This window comes from Theropithecus gelada, chromosome 7a (assembly GCF_003255815.1).
Source record: "Theropithecus gelada isolate Dixy chromosome 7a, Tgel_1.0, whole genome shotgun sequence".
Lineage (NCBI taxonomy): Eukaryota > Metazoa > Chordata > Mammalia > Primates > Cercopithecidae > Theropithecus > Theropithecus gelada.
This window is the reverse complement of record NC_037674.1, coordinates 49,237,722-49,261,239: the sequence shown is the minus strand read 5'-3', so window position 1 is coordinate 49,261,239 and position 23,518 is coordinate 49,237,722. Positions and strand designations below refer to the sequence as shown.

General features: G+C 42.5%; 1 protein-coding gene across 4 annotated transcripts in view; it reads left to right on the top strand.

The window, feature by feature from the left end:
* The window catches only part of NPTN (neuroplastin), a 72,857-nt gene that overhangs the window by 26,477 nt on the left and 22,862 nt on the right, over nucleotides 1-23,518 (top strand). For 2 of the 4 annotated variants that reach the window (XM_025389934.1, XM_025389933.1), the window contains exons 2-4: nucleotides 9,555-9,902; nucleotides 14,786-14,957; nucleotides 19,292-19,386. In XM_025389934.1, the coding sequence (XP_025245719.1) occupies nucleotides 9,555-9,902; nucleotides 14,786-14,957; nucleotides 19,292-19,386 (615 nt within the window). The remainder of the gene's footprint in view (nucleotides 1-9,554; nucleotides 9,903-14,785; nucleotides 14,958-19,291; nucleotides 19,387-23,518) is intronic. The other 2 variants (XM_025389936.1, XM_025389935.1) reach the window with 1 other exon arrangement.

Sequence of the window (23,518 nt, the reverse complement as noted above, 5' to 3'; positions counted from 1 at the left end):
GAGCGAGACTCCCTCTCAAAAAAAAAAAAAAAAAAAAACAAAAAAAACACTAAATTTTATAAGGGAGTTCACAGATGGGCCTAGGAGAAGATTCAGAAGCCTAGATATTGGTCAAGCAAAGAATCTTTGTCAAGTTGAAGTATTAAACCTTTCTGGTATATTGTTTTCATTTTGGCTTTAATGCTAACTGGAGAGTCAATTGAAGTAACTCTTATAATGTTTTGTAACTGGTATTATTTTTCTTTTAATTAATTAAAATTGTTTTTGGCCTCAAAGCTCCATTTTGGGTATAGTTCTAGTTCTGCCCTTAGCTACTTTTGACAGTCTCTTGGGATAAGAGAACCTTAATGAGCATTTGCTTAAATATGTAAGGATTTCACTTACATATTTGAACCAGACCTTTCATTAAGAACTCTCTTTAAGATACAGCTTATTTGTGTGCATTTTTCTGTTTCCCTTGCATGAGACATTCCTGGTTTTTAATGGCTAGCAAAACTAGCTTTTTCTCTTATGGACCAGCAGCTTAAGTACTATTTGTGAAGTTAGGAAGTGAATTACCTAAAATTCCCCTGAAAAGACTAGCTTGACAATAGTTTGTGGCTACTGCATTTTTCTCCTTGGACAGACACATCTTTAGTTTTAAAAAAGTCATGGTCATTTTGATGTCAAAGTCAAAATGGGCCCTGATTTATTGTATTTGGCCTCACTTTCTTGGATCTGACTGCTCAAGAGTAAATTAAATGCCTTTTTCCTCCCTGGGGTGAAGAAGGAATGTTGTTAGTCTCCAGCAGTGTCTTTGATAATGAAGCTGTTTACCTGAGCACTGTAAAAGCCTAGAAGTGGCTAGCATTTTCTTTTTCTTTTTTTTTTTTTTTGAGACGTATCCTCGCTCTGTCACCCAGGCTGGAGTGCAGTGGTGTGATCTGGGCTCATTGCAACCTCCGCCTCCTGGGTTCAAGCAATTCTTGTGCCTCAGCCTCCCAAGTAGGTGGGATTACAGGCGTGAGCCACCGCATGATGGCCATAGTATTTTCTGATAAATAACATACAGGCAGAGTTTTCAATCTGTTAGAGTCCATGTGAGGATATTCAGGATCATAGGCATGACCCTTGGAAGACAGACGTGCAGAAGAAATGCAAGAGGGGTTCAATTCTGAGCTGATTCTTCTCTTTGCTTTTAGTATTTTCCAATTTTTTTTTATTGAGGTGAGTTTTGCTCTTGTCACCAGGCTGGAGTGCAATGGCTCGATCTCAGCTCACTGCAACCTCCACCTCCCGGGTTCAACTGATTCTCCTGCTTTAGCCTCCCGAGTAGCTGGGATTACAGGCATGCGCCACCACGCCCAGCTAATTTTGTATTTTTAGTAGAGACGAGTTTTCTCCATGTGGTTCAGGTTGGTCTCAAACTCCCGACCTCAGATGATCCACCCGCCTCGGCCTCCCAAAGTGCTGGGATTACAGATGTGAGCCACCTCACCCGGCCTACATTTTCCATTTCTTTCTGTTTCTCAGGTCTGATGTCAGGTTCTATTTTTATAAGATTTTTTTTTTTAACCAGAATTTATTCTAAATCATTTTTATTAATTTCTGGCAACCTTACCTCATTTAATGTCACTTTCTATTTGAAACATGTTAATTCTCTGGATCAGTGGTTTGCAATGCTTTTTTCTTTTGGAAAATGGAAAGATTTGGAAAAAGTCAGTCCAATAGACATCCCCCTCCTTCATGGATGTGTGTGAGCCCTGCCCCCAGTTTCTTCCACACTACTTTTGAGGTATGTTAACAGAACACTCAGGACTGGTTTAGATCATTCTTTTTTTACTCCCTTGAGACAGGGTCTCTACTCTGTCACCAGGCTGGAGTGCAGTGGCATGATCATAGCTCCCTGCAGCCTCAACGTCTCAGGTTCAATTGGTCCTCCTACCTCAGCCTTCTAAGTAGCTGGTACTAGGGGTGCACACCACCATGCTCAGCTATTTGGTAGAGACAGGATTTCACCATGTTGCCCACACTGGTGCAGTCCTCCCACCTCAGCCTCCCAAAGTGTTGGGATTACAGGCATGAGCCACTGCACCTGGCCTTAGATCATTCTTTACCTAATAGAGTAGAATGCTTGCATAAAACTGACATGTTATTACATGTATATCTTTACAGGTTGCAAAGTAATTTTACATACATTGTTCGTGTGAATCTTGCCATTACCTTATGAAGAAGATAGGAATCATTGTCCCCATTTTTCGGGTGAGGAAACTGGGGTTGAATAAGTTGAAAAATCCATCCCAGGTTTTTTAAACCATGGCTCATTTCCCTATAAGGTGAGCTCTCATCTTAATAGACCTTTAACTGTTCACTCATCTAACAGCAGTACAATCTAGACTCAGGGTCTGGAATACCCCTGAAACATGCAAAACTTTGGTTATATTTTTCTGAGATGAGAGATTCCCATAGTTTTTGTTTTCTTTGTTTGTTGAGACAGGGTCTCCTCTGTCGTTCAGGCTGGAGTGCAATGTTGTGACCCCAGCGTGCTGCAGCCTCAACTTCCTGGACTCAGGTGATTCTCCTGCCTAAGCCTCCTGAGTAGCTGGAATCATAGACATGTACCACCACACCTGGCTAATTTTTTTGAAGAGACAGGCTTTTGCCGTGTTACCTAGGCCGGTCTCGAGCTCTTGGACTCAAGCGATCAGCCCACCTTGGTGTCCCAAAGTGCTGAGATTACAGGCGTGAGCAGCTCATGTTTTTTTTTAAATCATACTGTTTTTTCTTTTTTGTCATTGACTTTTTTTTTAAACCTACAGATTTAGGTAGATCATGCTTGTTTAGCTTGTCAGTAGGAATTGGCAACAGGACTGAACGAAAGTTTTTGTTGAGGGAGATCCGTCATACCAAATGCTTATTTCTTGTCTGTCCGAAAGTAACTTAACATTTGCATAGAGTTTTATAGTTTACAGAACTCTTACACATAATGTAACATGATTTTCACAACTACCCTATAAAGTAAGTGGCATCATTCCCATTTGAAGAAACTGCTTAAAGTTAAGAGAATTTATGTTGTGGTGGTTCAAAACCTGACACCTTTTCTTAGGCTGAAATTAAGCTAATGTGACATGATCTCAGATTCCATAACTACATCTTATATTTTGTAAATTAAAAGTTTAGCCTGCTCAATATCCAGTATCTTCCCAAATATTGTTAAGCAGCCTGGTTTGTAATTGATAGGTTTATTTTTGACTCTAGAAGAATTTTTTTTTGAAAAGGAGAATTTGTATTGCCTCTCTTTATTCTCATTATTCTTGGACTTTACAGATTATTCAAAATATCTCAGAATTAGTGGTTTATAACTCTGAAAACACTTGCTAATTCCTTGAGTCCACATACATATGTCTGCTGTTACCACTTTCTTCATTCTAGTATGCTCTAAGGATAGGAAGGAATGAAGAATTCCCTTCTTTTTCATTCCCTTCTGCAGTTAACATTTCTGTTCTGGTTCTCATTTTATTCGGGAAGTTCAGGTTAATTTTTTGTTGTTTCTTGAAGAACTTGGATTTTAAGTTAAACTCATTTTGGATGTAAAGTTCTGCTTCCCAGCCTGTTGTGGAGCAGTGCTGCAGGCTGCTGCCTGTGGCTTGTTTAGCACTTACTTCTATGGAGACATATAATAATAGCTAACATTATTGAGTGCTTACTATGTGTCAGGTAGTGTTTTAAGCTATGTTATCTCCTATAATCACAATAACCCTGTGAGGTAGCTGCTATTATTAGCCCTGTTTTACAGATTAGGGAGATGAAGCTCAGAGAGGTTAGGTCACTTGCCTACAGTCATACAGTTAGTGAGAGAGCCTTATGTGAATCCAGACAACTGATTTTAGAGTTTGCTGCAATTTGGTCACTAAACTATGTAGTTTCTCTTGGCATGGACTAGATTCCCCTATTTCTCCAAAGCAGAAGGCTGACTAGTACGGATGCCTTTGGTCATTTTGAATGGTATAATTTCTGAATAAAGGGTGGACCCTGGTTTAGAAGCTAGTGATGGGGATGATCTTAATTTCCAGACTTTTGTCATATCTGCCTGATCAAGGTAGCTGTGGAAGGAGCAGGTTTGAATTTGGAAAATGCTTTGTAATTGCTGCCATCTCTACCTAGAGATGAGACTAATCCATGGTACCTCTTCCTGCTGCAGAGAATGAAGTGATGCCATTTCCACTGCTCCCGGGGCTTCAAGCCTGCCTTACCCTTGGTCAGTACACACAGAATGAGTGCACGTAGACTTCTGATCTGCCTTTGGTATTAAGGAATAGTGATGAATGATCTGTTTCTTGATTAACAGGAAGGATAGGCAGGCTGTACAGTAGTTTGTGTAGGCTCAAGTCTATGCAGCCTCACAACACTTAAGGGTCCTTTAGACATTTGAAATACTCATAGTTCCTGTATTTACATTTAGATGTCAGTGGGTCTTGCTCAGTCTTTATTTTGAGGTAGATGATTCGAATTTGTGTATGTGTGTGAGAGAGAGACAGAGGAGAGAAATGCTCTGATGACCTTGGCTGTCATTTTCTCTTTATTACGAGGCATGAAGGAGAGAACAGCATGAGCCAACCACAGGGAATTAGAGGTAGAGGGGGTTTGAAGGGAACAGCTGTTTTTAAAAAAAGGTGACAAAAGCAGGCAAGACTTAAAGGCCTGGCCTTGGCAGTAGTCAGCTGAGGGAGAGAGAAAGTTAGTCTGATTTCTTGTTCTGTGGTTGCCCTGGAGGTAAATGTAACAAATTATGATAGTCTGTCCTATATAGGGCTAGGCTAGCTTTTTTTACTTCCTTAGGGCATATATGAAAGCAGTTTTCCTGGGATTGGGCTTAACTTGCTCTTCTGTGTTCCCTTTTTCTTCTCACCCTCTGCTACATATCTACACATCCAGTTTTTCCTGCCAGCGAGCTCCTCCTTTTCTCCGGCTGCTAGTCCCAGCTGTCATCTTTGCCTCCCATCCCCCATCCCTAGTTATGCAATTTTACATTATGCTTCTCCTGGGTTTGCTGCCTCCATTTTTAATGCTCTGCCTGCTACCCCCTCTAACATCAGCTTCTAGTCTCTTCCTCCCTTAAAGCCAGTAACCACTGTTCAGTTTCCCTCTTTATCCTACTGTTGCTCTGAATGCACTGATATTAATACTTTCCAAAACTCTTGCAGATCTGAGCCCAGTCACTTAAGATAGTGGGTGGGGAAGAGGGTGGGGTGGGAGGTGGTTTTCTAAAATTTAGGGTTTTTCCAAAATATTGGATGACCCTTGACCTAGGGAGCAAACAGATGCTTCTGTTGGCCTCCCAACTTTAGGCAGTGTGTGTTTTCTTGTTGAAGGTACATACTTGTTTGAAAGCCCTTAGTAATGAAAGGCAGGGCAGTGAGTCAGGCTCTGAACCTCCTGTTGCTGCTGCTGAGAGCTGGTTCTTTTCCTGGTTTGAAGCTAATTTTGGATGGATAATGAGGTGGATGGTTGCTAATAACTTTCCCTTGCTAATTGTGATTTCTCAGTACTTTGTAAAGAGGGTTCTTTCCTTTTCTCTTTTTCTTTTCTTTCTTTTCCATGCTGTTTAGAGGGGACATAGATCTGTTTTCATGAGTGTTCAGCTATCAAGGAATTCCTTAGTTTGGTTAGAGGCAGCACAGTTTATTGGAAAGAACCCTAGACTAAGCTGAAGACCTGCATTCTACTCCCAGCCCCACTCAGGATTAGCTGCCTAAGTGATCTTGGGCAAGTCATGAACCTGTATCTGCACCTGCCCTATGTATGAACCTTGTAGAACTGTGTGAATGAAATGAGATGTGATGTATGTGGAAGCACTTTGCAAACTGTGAAGTTTTATAAAAATTTCAGGTGCTGCCCTTTATTAATTTAGCTCCTGACTACAGCACCAGAGAAATGTTTCCGATGTCTTGTAAATTCCTTCCTTCTCTGAAGCCAGCCTTCTCCAGAACAGGGCATTGGAATCATCAGAACTAGAGGCAGTCTTGCCTCAGAATCATCTTATCTTTCCACACTGTTCACCCTCCCCCAGTTGCTTTAGGAACTCTTTGACCCAGTGCTTCTCTATCTCCATTCTCTAATAAGATTATAATTTTATGGAGTTAGTGATCATAGTATGTTGCACAATCGGTCAAAGGTTCCTGGCTTTTTGTGGTCAGGAATAATTATTTATTTATTTATTTATTTATTTAACTAAGTGGTGACAAAGCATATCTTTAACTTAAGTAAACCTTTTCAGGCCATTGAGATACATTGACCACAGTTGTGGTGTTAAGAGACCATGCTTTCACTTTGGATTCCAGGTCAGACTCTTGTTATTAGCATGTTACTGTGGGCAAAATATTTAACTTTTTTGGACATTAGTTTCCACATCTTTAAGGAGATTGTAATGGAACTTATCATATAAGGCCATTGTGAGGAGTAAATGAGATAATGAATAAAGTGCTTAACACATTGCCTAATCATATAACGCATACTTAGAAAATGTCACCTGTTACTGTATATGTCTAATAACAATAATAACAATAATGGCCTTCAAAGAGCACAGAAAAATGTCCATTGTTGGCATTTTAAAGGATTTTTTATTTTGTGTTTTAAAAGTTCATTTAAATATACATCATATAATTTACTAATGCAAAGAACATTTTTGTCTTGGTCCCATTTTCCTTGATACAGGTAGAAAATTGAACTGACTTAGATCAGCATTCCTTCCTCTTAGCAGGAAGTCTTGCCCAGGGTGGCATGATCAGGCCAAGTGCCTTGCCCGGTTGTGTGCAGTGGGAATCATAGTCAGACTGTTTCTCAGCTACCTATGAATTGTGTGGTATTAGGACTTGGGGTTACAGTGGAATTGGATGGATTCTTGGTGAAAGGATACTTTCAGGCATCCCTTTTACATTAGTATTGTCAACAGATTGACAAACAGGCTGAAGTCTAGGCCTGCTTTGAAGTACAATACAGAAGAAGGAAAAAAGTACAAAAGAAATCCACTAATAGTTCTAGGGCATAATCAAGTACATAATTAACAGCATTTGAGAGGCTGTAACTCCCCAAGTTCACAGATAATGTGGTAAGACCATTTGTGATTACCACTTATGGTTAAGAATATGATTAAAACAGAATAATACTTTTACTGTATTTCAGGGATTTACTGATAATCAGTTTTCTCTGGTGATTGAACCAGTAGTAAAATAAATAAAACCAGCTTCCTCTTTCTTCCTTCCTTTCTCTCTCTCCTTCCTTCCTGCCTGCCTGCCTTCTTTCCTTCCTTCTTCTTTTTCTTTTCTTTTCTTTTTTTTTTTTTGAGACGGAGTCTCGCTCTGTCACCCAGGTCAGAGTGCAGTGGCATGATCTTGGCTCACTGCAACCTCTGCCTCCTGGGTTTAAACGATTCTTCTGTCTCAGCCTCCCAAGTACCTGGGACTACAGGTGAGCACCATCACAATTTTTGTATTTTTAGTAGAGATGGGGTTTCACCATAGTGGCCAGGCTGGTCTTGAACTCCTGACCTTGTGATCCTCCCACCTCAGCCTCCCAAAGTGCTGGGATTACAGCGTGAGCCATTGCACCCGGCCCTCCTTTACTTCTTCGTTTATATTAGCTGGCATTGACTTTGACAGATGGGCAGGTGGTAGTTTGTGAGACTGAGACATGGCTCCTTGTATACCAGTATTTGACAATGAGCTCAGCTCTTCATGCAGGGGCTTGGGGGCTCCTTTCTGTAGTTCTAAAGCTTCTCCTCCATCTGAGAATGACATCTGTTGGGCTTCTTAGGGCCTCTGGTAGATATTTCCTTACAAGGAATGCATGCTGGATCTGAAGAGGTAGTTTAAAATGGCATATTAAAGGCAGAACGTTTAGTCTAAGCCTGTTAATCACTGCATTCCTGTGCTCCCCAGATTCTGAAAATGTCAGGAATTGAAAGACTAGTATGAATTTGGAGGTCTTGGCCTCTACTTGAGTAAGTATAGTACCTCCATTAATGTTCTTAGTCCATGGTGTGGGGTTATCACCAAAGGCAAATACTGCTATGGATGTAAACAGGAATTTTTCCATTTAGTAACCTCCATTTTCAGCTAGCCCTGTTACATCCTTGGCTTCTGGACTGTAGGAAAACAGTTCCATTTATTTCATCCTTTCCTCTAGAATGTTCTTAATCTGATGTTGGCAGATCCTGACCTCACTCCCTGCTCACTGCAGAGGGGCTGGCTTGGCTTATGCAGCAGGCCTCCCAGGGGAAGTTTCCAAGCCAATCAGAATGCCCTCTTTTAGTGTCTTTCCTTATACCTTAGGATACTGTCTGAATCAACAGAAATGCTGAATGAACCCTAGGTGTAGTGGAAGGGTAAGAGAGAGTATGCTCGCACTCTGAATTTTGTTTCCTGTGGACCTAACTCCAAGTTTTTAAATTAAGCCTGAATTTTTTTTTAACTCTTTCTGCCATTTCCACCTTGTCTTATGGAAGTGTAACCCCAAGCAAATTACGGGCAATTGGAGGTAGGCATCAACTTTAGTTCCTGGGCAGTTCCTGAGAGTATTGGTTGAGGCCTGGCCTTCACCCTAGTGTTTGGTTTAATTCATCAGTGTACATTTCTCGTTCTTCTGAGCTGGCTTCTAGAAGCCAGGCAATTCAACTGTATAGAGCCTGTCAAATACCATAGCTTTTCAGATTTTTCTAGTTAATGGATCTCTGGGGTTACGGAGGGCACAGTCCCTCCATTTGCTGGCAATAGTTGGGTTGCTGGGATTGTTGGTCCCACTTCTGAGTTGACCCAGAAAGTATTAATATATCTCACTGTGGTGTGAAGTACAGACTGTCTTGTTCTCCTGAGACTGAGGGTCTGCATTCAGGAAGAGGCTGCCTAATATAGACAACTGGGTTGTTTGTTTGCCATTGGCCCAGGGAAGACTAGGAGGTGGAGAAAGTCTAATCTGAACCCAGGATAGAATCCTGTGTGAGAGAGAAATTTGCTATTCTTTCAGTTGAAATTTGCACTCTGAACCCCAAGAGAAGGCACCAGTAGGTCAGTTAATACTTCTTGTTGAGGCTTGCAAAAGACACTGCATTTCTAACAAAGCGTTTACCCATCCAAAAGAGAGATCCTGATTTGGCATATAAAACTACTGCCTCTTCTGGTTATCTTTCATCACTTGCCTGAGTTTGAAAAGGTAATAAATGGTTTGTGTTTTAAGGAAAGAGGCTCTTCCCAAGACCTGAGGCTTTCTCATTCCTACCAGCTGGGCCCATTGCTAAAATGCTTTCCAGTGGGCTTGCTTCTGCCTGGCCAGCACCTGGGCTGCCCCAGCTTGTAATTAGCCTGCCTTTGCTTCATAAGCTTCCCAGGGTGTGGTTCTTCTTCTAAAAGCTTGTATGAATTGCTGTACTGTCTCTTTATAGTTTAAAAATGAATCCTTTTTTGTTCTTTGCAACTCATTTGCTTTTTTCTTTTCTTTTCTTTAAATTACTATTAACACCTGTTGATTCTTTTTTTTTTCTGATTGGCCTGTCACTGCATTCCTGCTCCCCCTCCCTCTAGCTGGGTTTGTCAAGTCGCCCATGTCAGAAACTAAGCTCACGGGGGACGCCTTTGAGCTGTACTGTGACGTGGTCGGGAGCCCCACGCCAGAGATCCAGTGGTGGTACGCAGAAGTCAACCGGGCAGAGTCTTTCAGACAGCTGTGGGACGGTGCTCGGAAGCGCCGTGTCACCGTAAACACCGCCTACGGGTCAAACGGCGTGAGTGTGCTGAGAATAACCCGGCTCACCTTGGAGGACTCTGGGACTTACGAGTGCAGGGCCAGCAACGACCCCAAGAGGAATGACTTGAGGCAAAACCCTTCCATAACATGGATTCGAGCCCAGGCCACCATAAGCGTCCTTCAGAGTGAGTCCAGCACCCTACAGTAGTAGTACTGTAGTCATTAGAGGTGGCCCGATGACCCTTCCCTTCTGCATCCTTTCCCTCTTCCCCAGTATGATCACTCACCCCACCCCTTGTCTTCGTTTTTTTTTCCAAACCCATGACCCTTCTGGTTGTAGTGTATGAAAACATCTGTGGCAACTTTTTTTCTTCTTTTCTTTGCCGTCCTTTCTGCCTCCCTTATTCCCCAACCCTTCTCTGTGTCTTTCTTCTCAGGAACAAAGAACTTGAGGAAATCCGTGACTGTCCAAAATCATCTGTGTTGGGGAGAGTTGCTGGGGGGAGAACTGGGAAGCTTAAAAAAAATTAAAACTCTCAAAACCAGGCGGTCCAAGGAGGGTAGTGTTGAAATGGTTTCTTTCCCTCCCCTTTGATTTTGTAGTAGGTTTCCTGCTATACTTTTGCTGATTTCTTCTCTGGTGCCTTTCTATTTTTGTTTCTTTCCCCAGTCTAACTACTTTTTATTTCTTCTGTTCTTCTGTTTGAAGCTCTCTAAGTAGCTGCCTTCACCTCTATGGTTTTAAGTTTGTGTCTGCCCAGCCTCTTCCCTTACTGTGACTTGGTGTCATCTTGTGATGGGAATGTTGCCATGGGTACAGTGTGGTGGTGTGTTTTGGTTGTTGGGTGGCATGTAAGCTTGGATATTTTCATAGTTCCAGCTCCTTTTCTTTTCTAAAACCGTGGCATTGCTTCTCTGATAACAGCCCTCTACTGCAGCAGTGTACTCCTCACTGGGCCTGCTAATTAGTCTCCTCTTTAAAAGCAACAGCCTGGAACTTCCTTCATATGTTTTGCTATTAGGAGTCAGGTCACACTAAGCTGCAAATTATTATTTTTTTAACCTATCACACTGTCTGGAAGTCAGAGTTGCAGTTGATTCCTGTTCATGGTTTGACTCTGATGAGTAGCTATTGGCACAGTGTGCCTTATCCCAGAGGATGGGAACTCCAGACATAGTGTGGGGACCACTCACACTGGCCCTTTCTTTGTGTCTTGAAAAAAGAGGAAACTAACTTCCAACCTGGTTTCTCGACGTGATGGGGTGAGCTGACCAGCTGGCTCAGAATCCTCCCCTTGTAGCAGGTATGTGTGAGACGTATGACACCGGGACTTTTGTGGCCACTTCTCTCTCTTTCTCAAAAGTGACTTGCTACCTTATGTTGGAAAGCAGAGGGAGGGAGAAGCCACCACAGAACCAATGTTCCTGGCCAAGAAGAGTTCTGGCCCCACATCAAACCTGGTTATAATTGAGGGGACATTCACTTTTGGAAAGATCCTCTGGGGTTTTCACCTTTTCTTTGAGGACACAATGAGAGATCTATAGCCAGTTCTAGCTTAAAGAGCTGATTGATCTAGAGAAAGTAAGACTAGTAAAATCTTGCTTTGATGAGGAATTTGGTAATACATAAAGTAGTAAGACATGGGCCTTGAGTCTATATACTTATATGGAAAACAGCAAATTAGTGTCTGTTCTTTGTAGCCACTTGAAGATCCCTATGGGTAAAAAAAGAGTCCTTTGTAGGGCAGTGGTAGGAGAGGCTGCTGCAGTTGGCACTGTTGAATCAGAGAACCTGCTTCTGGAAAGAGGAAAAGAAAACTTTGTCTGTGTGAAAATGGGGAACATTAACCCAGTGATTTTTTTTTTTTTTAAAACAATATTTTCCCCCTGCACGCCTCCTTCTCCTGCCCCCCTTGCTCCTTTCCTTATAAAAGCAGAATTACCTACATGGCCACAAAGGTCTGTGGAAGTTTATAGATATGGACTGGGCTGGGCATTTGCACTTGTACTTCCAAGAGCCTGACTCATAGCTAGAATGACCATGCCAAGGAGCTAGAAAAAGATGTGGCTTTGGGATACCAACCTGCCAATCCCGAGAATACATAGGATTCCCCCAGTTCACTTAGAATTGTCTGCATGTGGTTGAACCAAATCCTGGCTAGACTCTCTTCAGACTTCCCCATCAGTCAGTTAACCCTAGTTAGCTGTTTTGGAGAGCCGGGAGTTTGCTGCTGCTGCTGCTGCTGCTGCTGCTGCTTTTTTTTTTTTTTCCAAACACCCTGGATCCAACTCTAATTGGATTGTTTTATGATCTCAGCATCCCAAAAGACATTGCCTCTATGGGAAGGTCAAGTGTTCTATCTAAGAATGACCTCCTGGTAGTACTTTCCCCAGAGCTCGTTGAGTATGTAAGGCAGGAAGAGAAGTGTGCCCAGTTTTTAGGTATCTCTCTGGCCATATAGGGTAAGGGTCTCCTATCCACTGCTTTTAAATAGACATCAGTGACAGGTAAACACATTTGAGCTTCTCCTAAATGTTCATCTCTCTTGGACTTTGACTGGGCAGCGCTTGGCCACAAAAATAAAAGCCCCACCTTCATCCTGGTGCAGAATGCAGATGAGGCACCATGGCCAAAGAACTTGGTGTAGCACTGTTTTTCATATACAGCAATCACAGGAGGCAGGTTACCCTACCCCACAACCCTCCTATGGTGCAGAATCATATTTAAACCTATTTAAATTATCCACTTGCTCCCAGCTGACTCTCTCCTGGATCTTTAACACTTAAGGGAAAAAGTGCTTTCCTTTGCCTTCCAAGAATTCTTGACAGAAAGTCTACCAGGTTGCTTTCATCAACTTCTTAATCTCCCTGAGCTGCAGTGGTCATTTGCATCGCCACAGGTAAGAGTAGCATTTACTTTGGCCTCCTTGTATTTAAACATCTGGAAGCTCTTGGCCTCATTCTCAGAGTTTACCCTTTCTCAGTGCTATCTGAGAGGAATAGCCAGAAGGAGAGTCCCAAGTGGGACAGAAAATGAAATTGGATAATTAAAATTCAGTAAAAACCTAAAAGTGTGTTTGGGTTTTAATGTTGCCTTTATATTTTTTTAATTTCTCTTCTGTGGAGTACTGGTTCTATCTTTTTCTCTTTTGTTTTTGCTTGGTTTTGATTTTTCTTGGAATTGTGATGCTTTCTGCTGATGGTGTGTGTGCGCGCCTTCCATTGCAGGGTTTGCAGCCGTTTCTGCTCGACTTCTTAAGGCCCAGGGATTTGGCTTCTGTCCAGTGTGTCTTGGAAACCATGGGACACCACTGCGCTAACGTGTTTACATGCATCTGCTTCTGTCTTAGTGGCTGCTATGCCTCCATTATCTGTACATAGAGACCCTGTTTGATGTTACTGATAAGGACCAGTGCTGAATGGAAGATAACCATTATCCTTTTGCCAGAGTTGGAAAATAGAACTAATTTGTTAATTGAGCAAACTTAAGGTTTTGCTTTATTACAAGTTTCTTCAAAGACATTAACTCTACAAATCAGAAATGTTACATCGTTAGGAGGTCCTTAAGACATTACATTTTCCAGGTATCCCACGACTTCCCCATGCTTTCCCCCTCCCTGAATAGCAAGCAACTTAGTTCCCATGGAGGGAGAGAGTTCTTTCCTCAAGTTAAGGCTCAGCACAATACTGTATAAAATGGTGAGGGGAGCTGCTGCAGAGCTGTAGACAGGAAGTGGCTAGACACAGGGAAATGGGAAGTCAGTCAAGGGTTTCTGAGAGAGAATTGGAAAACAAATAGCAAATACCTCTTATTGTGGTTGGGAAAAGATGGTTAGTGTAGACTTAACCTGGAGATGTTTGACCAAAAGTAGAGAAAACTAAGCCTGGGGAAATAATAAAGACAAAGCACATTAACAAAAGACAACAACCCTAGAAATGACTTCAATACAGTGATGGATTTCAAAGTGCTTTAAAGATGAAACTTCCAGGAATAATATAGAGTGATTTTAAGCATTTCTGTTCAATGTATTATAATATTTGACTCAAGTAGGTTATTTTTGTAGATACGCTAGTGATCCCTGGTTATCTAAGCACAGAATAGAACCAGAGGTGAAGTATGTCCTAGGACAAAAGGTGGCGGGGGTGGTCTTGGGGCTGGGGGGCAGGGATAGAGAATTCAGTCAGATATGTCGTCTAGGCCCAGCTTTGCCATTAGTGATACTTATGGCCTTGCACAAATCATTTCACTTTTCCAGCTCTTAAAATTTAAGAGTGGGATTCAATGAACTCTAAGGGCCTTTCTAAAATTCTAGGAGCCCATAATACCAACACAATATTGCACTCTAGTTATATTTTCTCAGAATGGAATGTGTTTTAAAGTGCAATTCTGGAAAACAAAAACAAAAAAACAAAAAACTTGTTTTGGGAATAAGTATGGCTGGAGAGGAAGAACTGATGATGCTTTTTCAAGAATTTTGCCTCCACAAAATTTGGAAAATGCAAGTGAATTCCAGTAGGAAGTATGCTTTTAGAATCCACAGTGTCTTTTTTCTGCATAAATAATGGCCATGGCTGGTTTGCCATAGGTTTAATATTTAAATGTGGGGAAAGTTATACTTGTATTATCTAATTATTACTGTTCCAAGGCCCAGTGACACAATAGGGAGTATATTATAATAGGTATATAAATGATATGGCCTTTGTCTTCAGAACGGAAGGTGGAGCCTGGTTTTCTAATTGAATCCGAATTGTTTGGTGGTTCTTTTAAAAAGGTGGTATTCAAAAGCGTAAGTGGATTGTTACCAGTACAAACACCCATAATACTCCCATTCTTTCACGTCTAGGCCAACTGGTCTTCAGGCTGTTGTCTGCGCTAGTGGTCATTTGCTTATAATCATTGTTTTTCCTTTCTTGACTTCCTCCAAAGTGGTAAAGTGAAATTCCTCATGTGGTCCTGTCTGCCCTCCCTCTTTTTCTAGTTTCCCCCTCCTACCCCGTCCAATTCTCAGGCCAGGGCTACAGAGGATGGAAGGCTATTGCCCCCTATCATTGTGCACTCTTATTACAGAGCCAAGGATTGTCACCAGTGAAGAGGTCATTATTCGAGACAGCCCTGTTCTCCCTGTCACCCTGCAGTGTAACCTCACCTCCAGCTCTCACACCCTTACATACAGCTACTGGACAAAGAATGGGGTGGAACTGAGTGCCACTCGTAAGAATGCCAGCAACATGGAGTACAGGTGAGAAGGGTGGGCAGCTTCTGGGAAGGTGGGAGGGAGTGTGGCTGAGCTTACTTGACATTCATAATCCATAGTTGTGCCATGCAGGAGGGACATGAGATATATTTGGCTCTCCCTTGGAGAGTCCAATCCAGTATATCTCAGGTAAGGCCCAGTAGTCTAGAAAAGATTCCCAAAGGATTCTAATGAGCAGCCAGATTTGAGAACCATAGATTATCCCCTCACTATAATCATAGAGAAACTGAGGCCATGAAGTAGTGATTTGTTCAGGGTAACAATGCTAGTCAATAGGAGAGTCACACTTAGAATGTAGTCTCTTTGCCTAATCTAGTCAGATCGAAGTTAGGTTTGAAGAAACAGATTGAAGTCTGCTTTGTGACTGTAGAGCAAGACATCTCCCTAAGCCATCTTTCCACTGGGTAGATTTCCTGGTGAATTCCCTTTTAGGAGTATGTAACATCACTGTAACCTGGTAAGGACCAGCGGATGCAGGGCTCTTGAATGATCTGGAGTGAGGATGGTAGCCTGGAAATACCCTTTGAAGAAAGAAAGATATTTGCTGGCTAGAGTTACCCAGCACCCAAATATTTGGTGCTTTTTGGAATATCTAGCACACATGGCACCCCACGTTTCAGAATAGTTTGTTCCTGGTTGAAAACTGTCTGGAAAAGAATCAGCTAATCCTGCTTAGAAGGTTAATACAGTGCAAAGAAAGAGAGCACTGAAGTGAGACCAGGAAAGCCCACGTACCCGTGATGGCAAGGGCATTCTGCAGGATATTACAGCATTGAGACCTTTTCACACCCCTTATTTAGTTGATCCAAATGAATCTGTGGCTCCTCCTTTTTTCCCAAGCAAGGAAGGAGTGACTCTTGGCTGCTTTAAGGCCAAATACTGTATTTAGTAAGTTCTAGAACCAAGGCTAGGTTCCAGGTCTTCTGATTTTCTAGAAATTTTTCTAGAATTGCTTTTATTTTATCTGCTATGCCGTTCGCTTAGTGGCAAAGTAGTTAACCTATCTCCACTGTAGTTTCTTGTGATAAAAAAAATTAGAAATTTAGCCTCAGCGATTTTCCTCATAGTTTGGAAAGGATTAATCAAATAAAGTTGTTAGGTGGAATGAAAGCATTTTTTTCTTGTTCTGTCCATTAGTTTTACAGACTTGATTTTTTGTTGTTATTTTATTGAGACAGGGTCTGGCTCTGCCTCCCAGCCTGGAGTGCAGTAGTGCGGTCTCAGCTCACTGCAACCTCTGCCTCCCGGGCTCAAGCCATCCTCCCCAGTAGCTGGGACCACAGGTGCACACCACCACACCCGGGTAATTTTTTTTTGTATTTTTTGTAGAGACTGGGGTTCACCGTGTTGCCCAGGCTGGTCTTGAACTCCTGAGTGCAAGCAGTCTTCCCACCTTCGCCTCCCAAAGTGCTGGATTTACAGGCGTGAGCCACTGCATCCAGCCTCAGACTTGTTTTTTATAATACCACCTTTAAGATAGCAGACATCCAATCATGTTTCTCTTCGGTCTTGTACTATTGCCTGCAAAGTGTTGAGCTTTAACTTCATGAAGTTTCAACCTGACTTTATAAAATGCTTCTTCTCTCTTTTTTTTCCCCCTCAACTTATTTGAAGCTCTCCAAGGGTGTTGTGTATCTCTAGAGTTTTTCAGGGATTCTACATTTTGTGGAGTAACAACTGATGAGTTCCTTGGGCTACTTAATAAGTCAGCCTGAAGAGCCGATTTCAGAACCCTGCTTCTGCCCAGCCTGTAGGGGATGGTATCCCTTTGCTTTAATTTCTTGCTAATAGCTAGTCCAAGAGAATGGTGTGGGGAGATTCTGAGCCTATAGGCATGGACTCAAGTGTGGGAGTTATCTTCCCAATATTTCTCAAAGAACTTAGAAGTCTAAGAACTTCAGTCTTAAGTTCAGGACTGAGTTTGAGGAAGAAGCAGCAGCTTTTTCTTCAGAGCTTAGACCCAAAGAACTTCAGTTTAAGCCCTGAAGAAAGAGCTGCTGCTCCTTCCTCAAACTCTGGAACACTTGTTTGATAAGAGCAGCTGACTTGTCTGTTTTCCAATTGGGAGCATACTGATAGAAGAGGCATGGTGTCACATTGAGAAGACACCTTGACTGCTTCTCCCAGAATATTGTGCTGCCATGTGGATATCTTGAGACAGTCCTGGGGATAGGCTATGTCTCTCCTTGTCCATAGTCTCTTAACCTGTGTTTCCTTTTTGGAATGAGCAATATAAGATGGATAAATGCATTAGGCCAGTGAGTGGTTGAGTTTAGGAGTTTTTCTTAGACATTAAATAGTGCAGTAGAGATTTGACCGTCACAAGTATCATATTTTAACCCCTAAGCAAAAGAGCCAGAGCTCAGCCCTATATAAACATTTATTCTCTGATCTGGAGGCTGCTGTTTTTCTTTTATCTGTAATTTCTCACCGACCTTTCTGCACATGTTTGGTGTATGTGCTTGTAGGCCAGAGTGTACTGAGTGGATGTGTAGTTGGCCCTCAGGGGCAAGAAAGCTTGTTTGGAATCACCCTGTGTGATTGAGATGAAGTGCTGTTCTGGCCATATATACTACTTTTTTTTTTTTCTTTTTTTCTTTTTTTTTTGAAACAGGGTCTTACTCTGTCACCCAGACTGGAGTACAGTGGCATGATCATGGCTCACTGCAGCCTTGACCTCCCAAGTTCAAGCGATCCTCCTGCCTCTTAGCCTCCCGAGTAGCTAGGACTATACGTGCACCACCATGCCCAGCTAGTTTTTTAATTTCTTATAGAGACAGGGTTTCGCCATGTTTCCCAGGCTGATCTCAAACTCCTGGGCTCAAGCAGTCCACCCACCTCAGCCTCCCCAAGTGCTGGGATTACGGGTGTGAGCCCCCGCGCCCGACCCATACAGTCTTCTTACAGTCCTTCCTGTCACTCTGCTTAACTTGATCTGAATCTGTGCACAGATATTCACTCTGTGTTCACTCAGTAATTCATTCATTTATTCATTCCCCTGTCGTATTCCAGGCACCAGGCGAGGTGCTCTGTATGGGATAGTATGCCGAATAAACAGTGCCTATCCACATAGAACTTGGTCTCTTGGGAAGCCAGACATTAATCAAGTAATCACATAAATATATAATCACACACATGATAAGTACTGTGAAGAAGTACAGAGTAGTATGAGAGAGAATGTTGTGGAAAGGGATGACGTTTAGATTGGGGCTGGAATAAACTGACATGTAAGCCAAGACCTGATGGAAATGGAGTTAGGTAGACTAAGGGACGAGAAGAGCATTCTCTGTAAAGAAACACCTTGTGTGGAGGTTTTGAGGTGGGAACAAGCTTGGTGCTTGAAAAACTGAAGAGAGACCAGAAGAGCTAGACAGTGGCATGGGATGGAGCTAGGGATATAGACAGGGGCCAGATCATGTAGGGCCCTGGGGTTTATCATAAGACTTTTTGCTGCATGTCTATGGCTGATGCTCTGATGGCAGATTTTTTTCTTTTTCTTTATGCTTGGGTCCTGTTAGCGAGTAGACTTGTGGAAAGGCATGCTACTAAAGGACAAGGTAGGAAGAACAGAACTACCAAAACAAGGTCTTTGGAGAAGCTCAGAAAACTTGTGCTTTTTGTTTGTTTGTTTCTCTTCTTCTTTATCTAACTGGAACCACCAGGTGAACAAGAGGTTTTTAGTGATTTTTGTCATTTGCTTTTGTTTTTCTGAGATAGAGTCTTGCTCTGTCGCCCAGGCTGGAGTGCATTGGAGTGATCTTGGCTCACTGCAACCTCTGCTGCCCGGGTTCAAGTGATTCTCCTGCCTCAGCCTCCCAAGTAGCTGGGATTACAGGCGTGTGCCACCACGCCCGGCTAATTTTTTTATTCTTAGTAGAGACGGGGTTTCAGCATCTTGGCCAGGCTAATCTTGAACTCCTGATCACCCGTCTCAGCCTCCTAAAGTGCTGGGATTACAGGGGTGAGCCACCACACCCAGCTGTGATGGTTTTATACTGTATATCTGAATATAAACTATAGTACTTTGGACATCCTTCTATTTTGATTACTTTTGCATTTTGTTTCTCCCAATAGACCAGAGCATCCTAAGGTTAGGGACCATGTTGCCATTCCATGTTTGTATTCTTGGCACCCTGTAAAGAGCAAGACATTAATGTTTTAGGATGCATAGAGAGGGATTTTTGCTTTTAGTTAGAAGGAGGTGAGTTGCATTGAGGGTTTGGAGAGCAGGATCCCGGATTGCCCCTTTGATTCTCCTTCTGTTATATATTTTGACCATTCCCAGTTTCCTCACTTGGTTTTTCTTCTCATCTCTGCAGGATCAATAAGCCGAGAGCTGAGGATTCAGGCGAATACCACTGCGTATATCACTTTGTCAGCGCTCCTAAAGCAAACGCCACCATTGAAGTGAAAGGTACAACCCAGCAGAGGCTGTGGTGTGAGCCTCTCACTCTCCTTCCAAGACAGTACCTTGGTCTGGAGTCCCAGTCTTCAAGCTCCTCTTCTTTCCATGTCAAGACATAATTTAATGTTATGGTTAGGCCACAGGCTCAGGAGCCTGGCTGCCTGGGTTTAAATTCCGACCCCATCATCTACTAGCTGTGTGGCCTTGGTGGTTTACTAACTTCTCTTTGCTTCCTTTTCCTCATTTTTAAAATGAGGATATCAGCAGTACTTACATCATGGGTTTGTTAGGAGGATTAAATAAGTTAATAGATTGAACTACATAAAATTGCTGTTTTTATATGTCAAAAATGTTTCAGTGTTGGCAGCTCCTATGGCCCAAGGCTTTGTAAAGCTCTTAGGTCAGTGCCTTACAAGTATGATTACATAGGTCTTCTGTGGGCCAGCAGGATTGAGGGGGAAGGTACAGTGGGTATAGTGTGCAGAGTGGACATCAGCTGTTTGTGGATAATTCATTAGAATTGTAATAGAAACCTTTGAAAGAGGAGGCAGTAGTAGAAAGTTCCAAGAAGGGCAAACAGAACTATAAAAGTTGGAGCTACCCAACATCATAAATTTCACCTTTCCTATGTTATTTCAAAGAAGCATCTGAGACCCAGAAAAGTGAAACTTCTAGCTGTCTGTCACACAGTGAGTTTGTGGCAGAGCTAGTCTAGAACACAGGTCTTGACCCCCAATCCAGTGTTTTTTCTACTCTCACAAAATGATCATGAGGAGGCAGGGCTACTGTTTGAGGTCAGGTTTTGTATTTTCAGTCTTTCTCATTTTGCTTAGTAAGGACACCGACTTGTTCTTTATATCCATAGCGTTATCCCTGGAAGCTAGAAGGACAAATTTAGGAGAAGGAAAGGGCCCATATAATAGGTATTCAGGTCTTCCTAAAATATTTGTAAGATTAAAATTGCAGATTCAAGAAAGGCTTAGACACATTGAAGGTTTCCATTATATGGTGTTATTAAATGAAAGTAATATCTTGGTGACACAGCCCTCACTTGTGAGTTGATGTAGGGATGGCCACTGCCTCCTCCATCTGCCAGGTTGATTCTGAATGCCTAAAGGAGTTACAGTCACAGTGGGCCAGAGAACTTGGCATTTCATTTTTTCAGTGGCTTTCCTTGGAGAAATCATGGTTTCTACCCATTTTAGAAGAATGCCACATGAGGATGAAGGATGTGGGAAAACATTTTCTCTAAGCCAGTGAGGGCGTTCCCCAGCCTAGGTGAGCTGAATTGTGTAGGGAGACTTCTCTGTGAGACTTGAGGCCCTGCTGCATTCCTGGCTGAGCCTTTGGCACAAAGTCCAAGTGCAAAGGCAGGGTGGGTGAGGGAGGGAAAGATTGGGGTGTCTAGTTCATTGTGCTCCCCAAGCCTGAGATAATTAGTCCTAACTAACTGTAATTGTTAGTGACTTTGAGTTAATGATTTCTAAATAGCACTTTCAAGAGTGAAAACCGAAATGGTTTTTCCATCTGTTTGGCTGCTTAAGAAAGTGGGGTTTAGTGGCCCTAGAGGCATCTTTCTTCATATTCTCTTCAGCAGGTAGGAAGCAGCAGTTGCCAGGGTCAGAGAACAGGACGCTGTAGGCCAGGAGTATTATCAGAGCAAGTTACAACTTACGTGTTATATTCAAGGTGCTTACTGTGTACTGTTGCATTCTCACTGTACAAATAGCCCTATAAGGAAGGTGAGGCAGGTGGTGGTATCCTGGTTTTACAGAAGTAGACCTTGAGAGAATTCTGTTTTATAAATAACCTAAACCATATTCTGGACCACTTTGTATAGATATACTGTGTGTTTCTCTCTCAAGAAAATTTGTAAAGAATTCTAGTCTGGCCGGGCGCGGTGGCTCAAGCCTGTAATCCCAGCACTTTGGGAGGCCGAGACGGGCGGATCACGAGGTCAGGAGATCGAGACCATCCTGGCTAACATGGTGAAACCCCGTCTCTACTAAAAAATACAAAAAACTAGCCGGGCGCGGTGGCGGGCGCCTGTAGTCCCAGCTACTCGGGAAGGCTGAGGCAGGAGAATGGCGTAAACCCGGGAGGCGGAGCTTGCAGTGAGCTGAGATCCGGCCACTGCACTCCAGCCTGGGCTACAGAGCGAGACTCCGTCTCAAAAAAAAAAAAAAAAAAAAAAAGAATTCTAGTCTGTCTTCTCTCCCCAACACCTGGATAGAAAAGAGCTGAATGTTTAATGTCTTCTCTTCCAAGTTATGGATAGTTGAGTCTGGTAAAGACTTTGAACACTTCGCTTTTTCAGTATTTGTTTTTAAAGGTTTGCCGTAGGCCTAGGATCATATTCTGAGCTCACTTCCAATTGTGGTTGGGGTAGAAAAACTGCCTTGCATTTAGAGTAGTACATGTCTGTATGTTAGTTCCCAAAACATTTTAATAGAAACTCACATTTTATTCCCTTAGTGTCTCTGGGGTGGCGATAAGAGACAGTTATCTTTTTATAGCTGTAGCAATTTGAAAAATCTGCTGAGTAATAGAGAATTAAGAGGTGGTTGTACTTGAGAACAAAGAGGTTCCGAGAACATCAGTGGCCTCTTGGCTGACAGGAGTCTCTGAGAATCTTCCTGTGTGGCTTTAACTGAATCAGCACATCAGGGCATATAATTCAGACCATGCATATATATTTCTTCAACATCTATTCTGCTGTCAGCCATTTCTTTCCCATCTTCCTTTTCCTGTCTTTCAGAACATTTCTGGGGTGTTGTTTGGGCTCAGCACTGTGGGAAGTGATTTAGCCTAGCCAGGGACTGGGCATTATCTGTCAGATTACCAAACCTTGAGTTATCTGTGGTCTACAAAAGAAAAGAAGGCTGCAGGAACCAGAGAGAGGGATGGTGGCCTGGGAACAGAGCCAAGATGGTCATGTTTTTTAACCAAAGCCTGTAGATCACCGTCAAGAAAATTTGGAGGATAGGAGTTATCTACATGTAGTGGGGGAGGCCTTGTATCTGAAGCAGATTTTTAAATTCTCTTCCTTTTTTTTTTTTTTTTTAAAGGACACAATGTGACATAGTATAAACAGGAAGATACTGTCGAGGGTTACGTTTCTCAGGTATTCGGCAGGTGATCTGCACAGATGTGGAGAAGGAAGATGGACCTGGGCCGGTTAGGAGAGGGAAGACAGCAGTGATGAGGCCTTGTGGAGCCCAAAGCCCCGCCTTCCTGGGGGTCCACTCAGCTAACGCTGAGGAGGCATCTCTATCCTCAGCTTGTGACTCTTCAGAGGCTGTGATACCAGAGAGTGCACACCTTACAAAGAATTCATGAATGAATAGATGTTGAAATTTTCTATCCCTATAATTTTTCAACCTTTTGCCCCTTACTCCTTCCCTCTTCTCCTTCCTTCCTTTTCTAAAATTAAAAATAAAAAAAATGCTCACAAAAAAGCAAATTGAAAATCCCGGTATCATTTACAAAGTAAAAAGAAAAAACTTGCTCTCATGACTCCCAAGCACTATCCTTATCCCTTAACCATTTTGATTAGTACAGGAAAGAAGGAGTTTGAATTTTATTACTGTTTTTGGAAAAGGATTTTGTTGGTCACCCAATCCTCTGCAACAAATATGTCACTGCCTCTTGTGAGAAGCACATCTCAGCCCAGAAGGGGCTTGAGCCTGTTGTCTTACCAGGTTCATCTCACCCTCCTCATTGGACATTTCAAATGAGTTTCAGTCTTTTGGTTGCCGTGAGAGCCAGGATTGATCTTGTTTTTCTCCTCCCTACTCCTTAGCTTTCTCTATATTTGACTATTAAGAATAAAGGTTAGGATTTCTATAAGTGGCCTTGCCCTGCCTTCCTATTTCCTACTTTGTCATGGTGCATTACAAGTGACATATTAATCCAGACTGGCCAAGGCAAGTGTGGTGGGGATGAAGATCATTGTGAAGAACAGTGATACACAGACCACATTCGCACGGCACTTTCAGCATGCACAGCATCTCCACCGTCCTTTCTTCACTGACAGTCAAGAAAGGTAGCTAGTGAGGATGCGTGGAGGATGTGACATCCTTTAGGTCAGAACTGATGTCAGAGCAACCTGCTTCTGTCTCAGAATTGCCATGACTTGAGA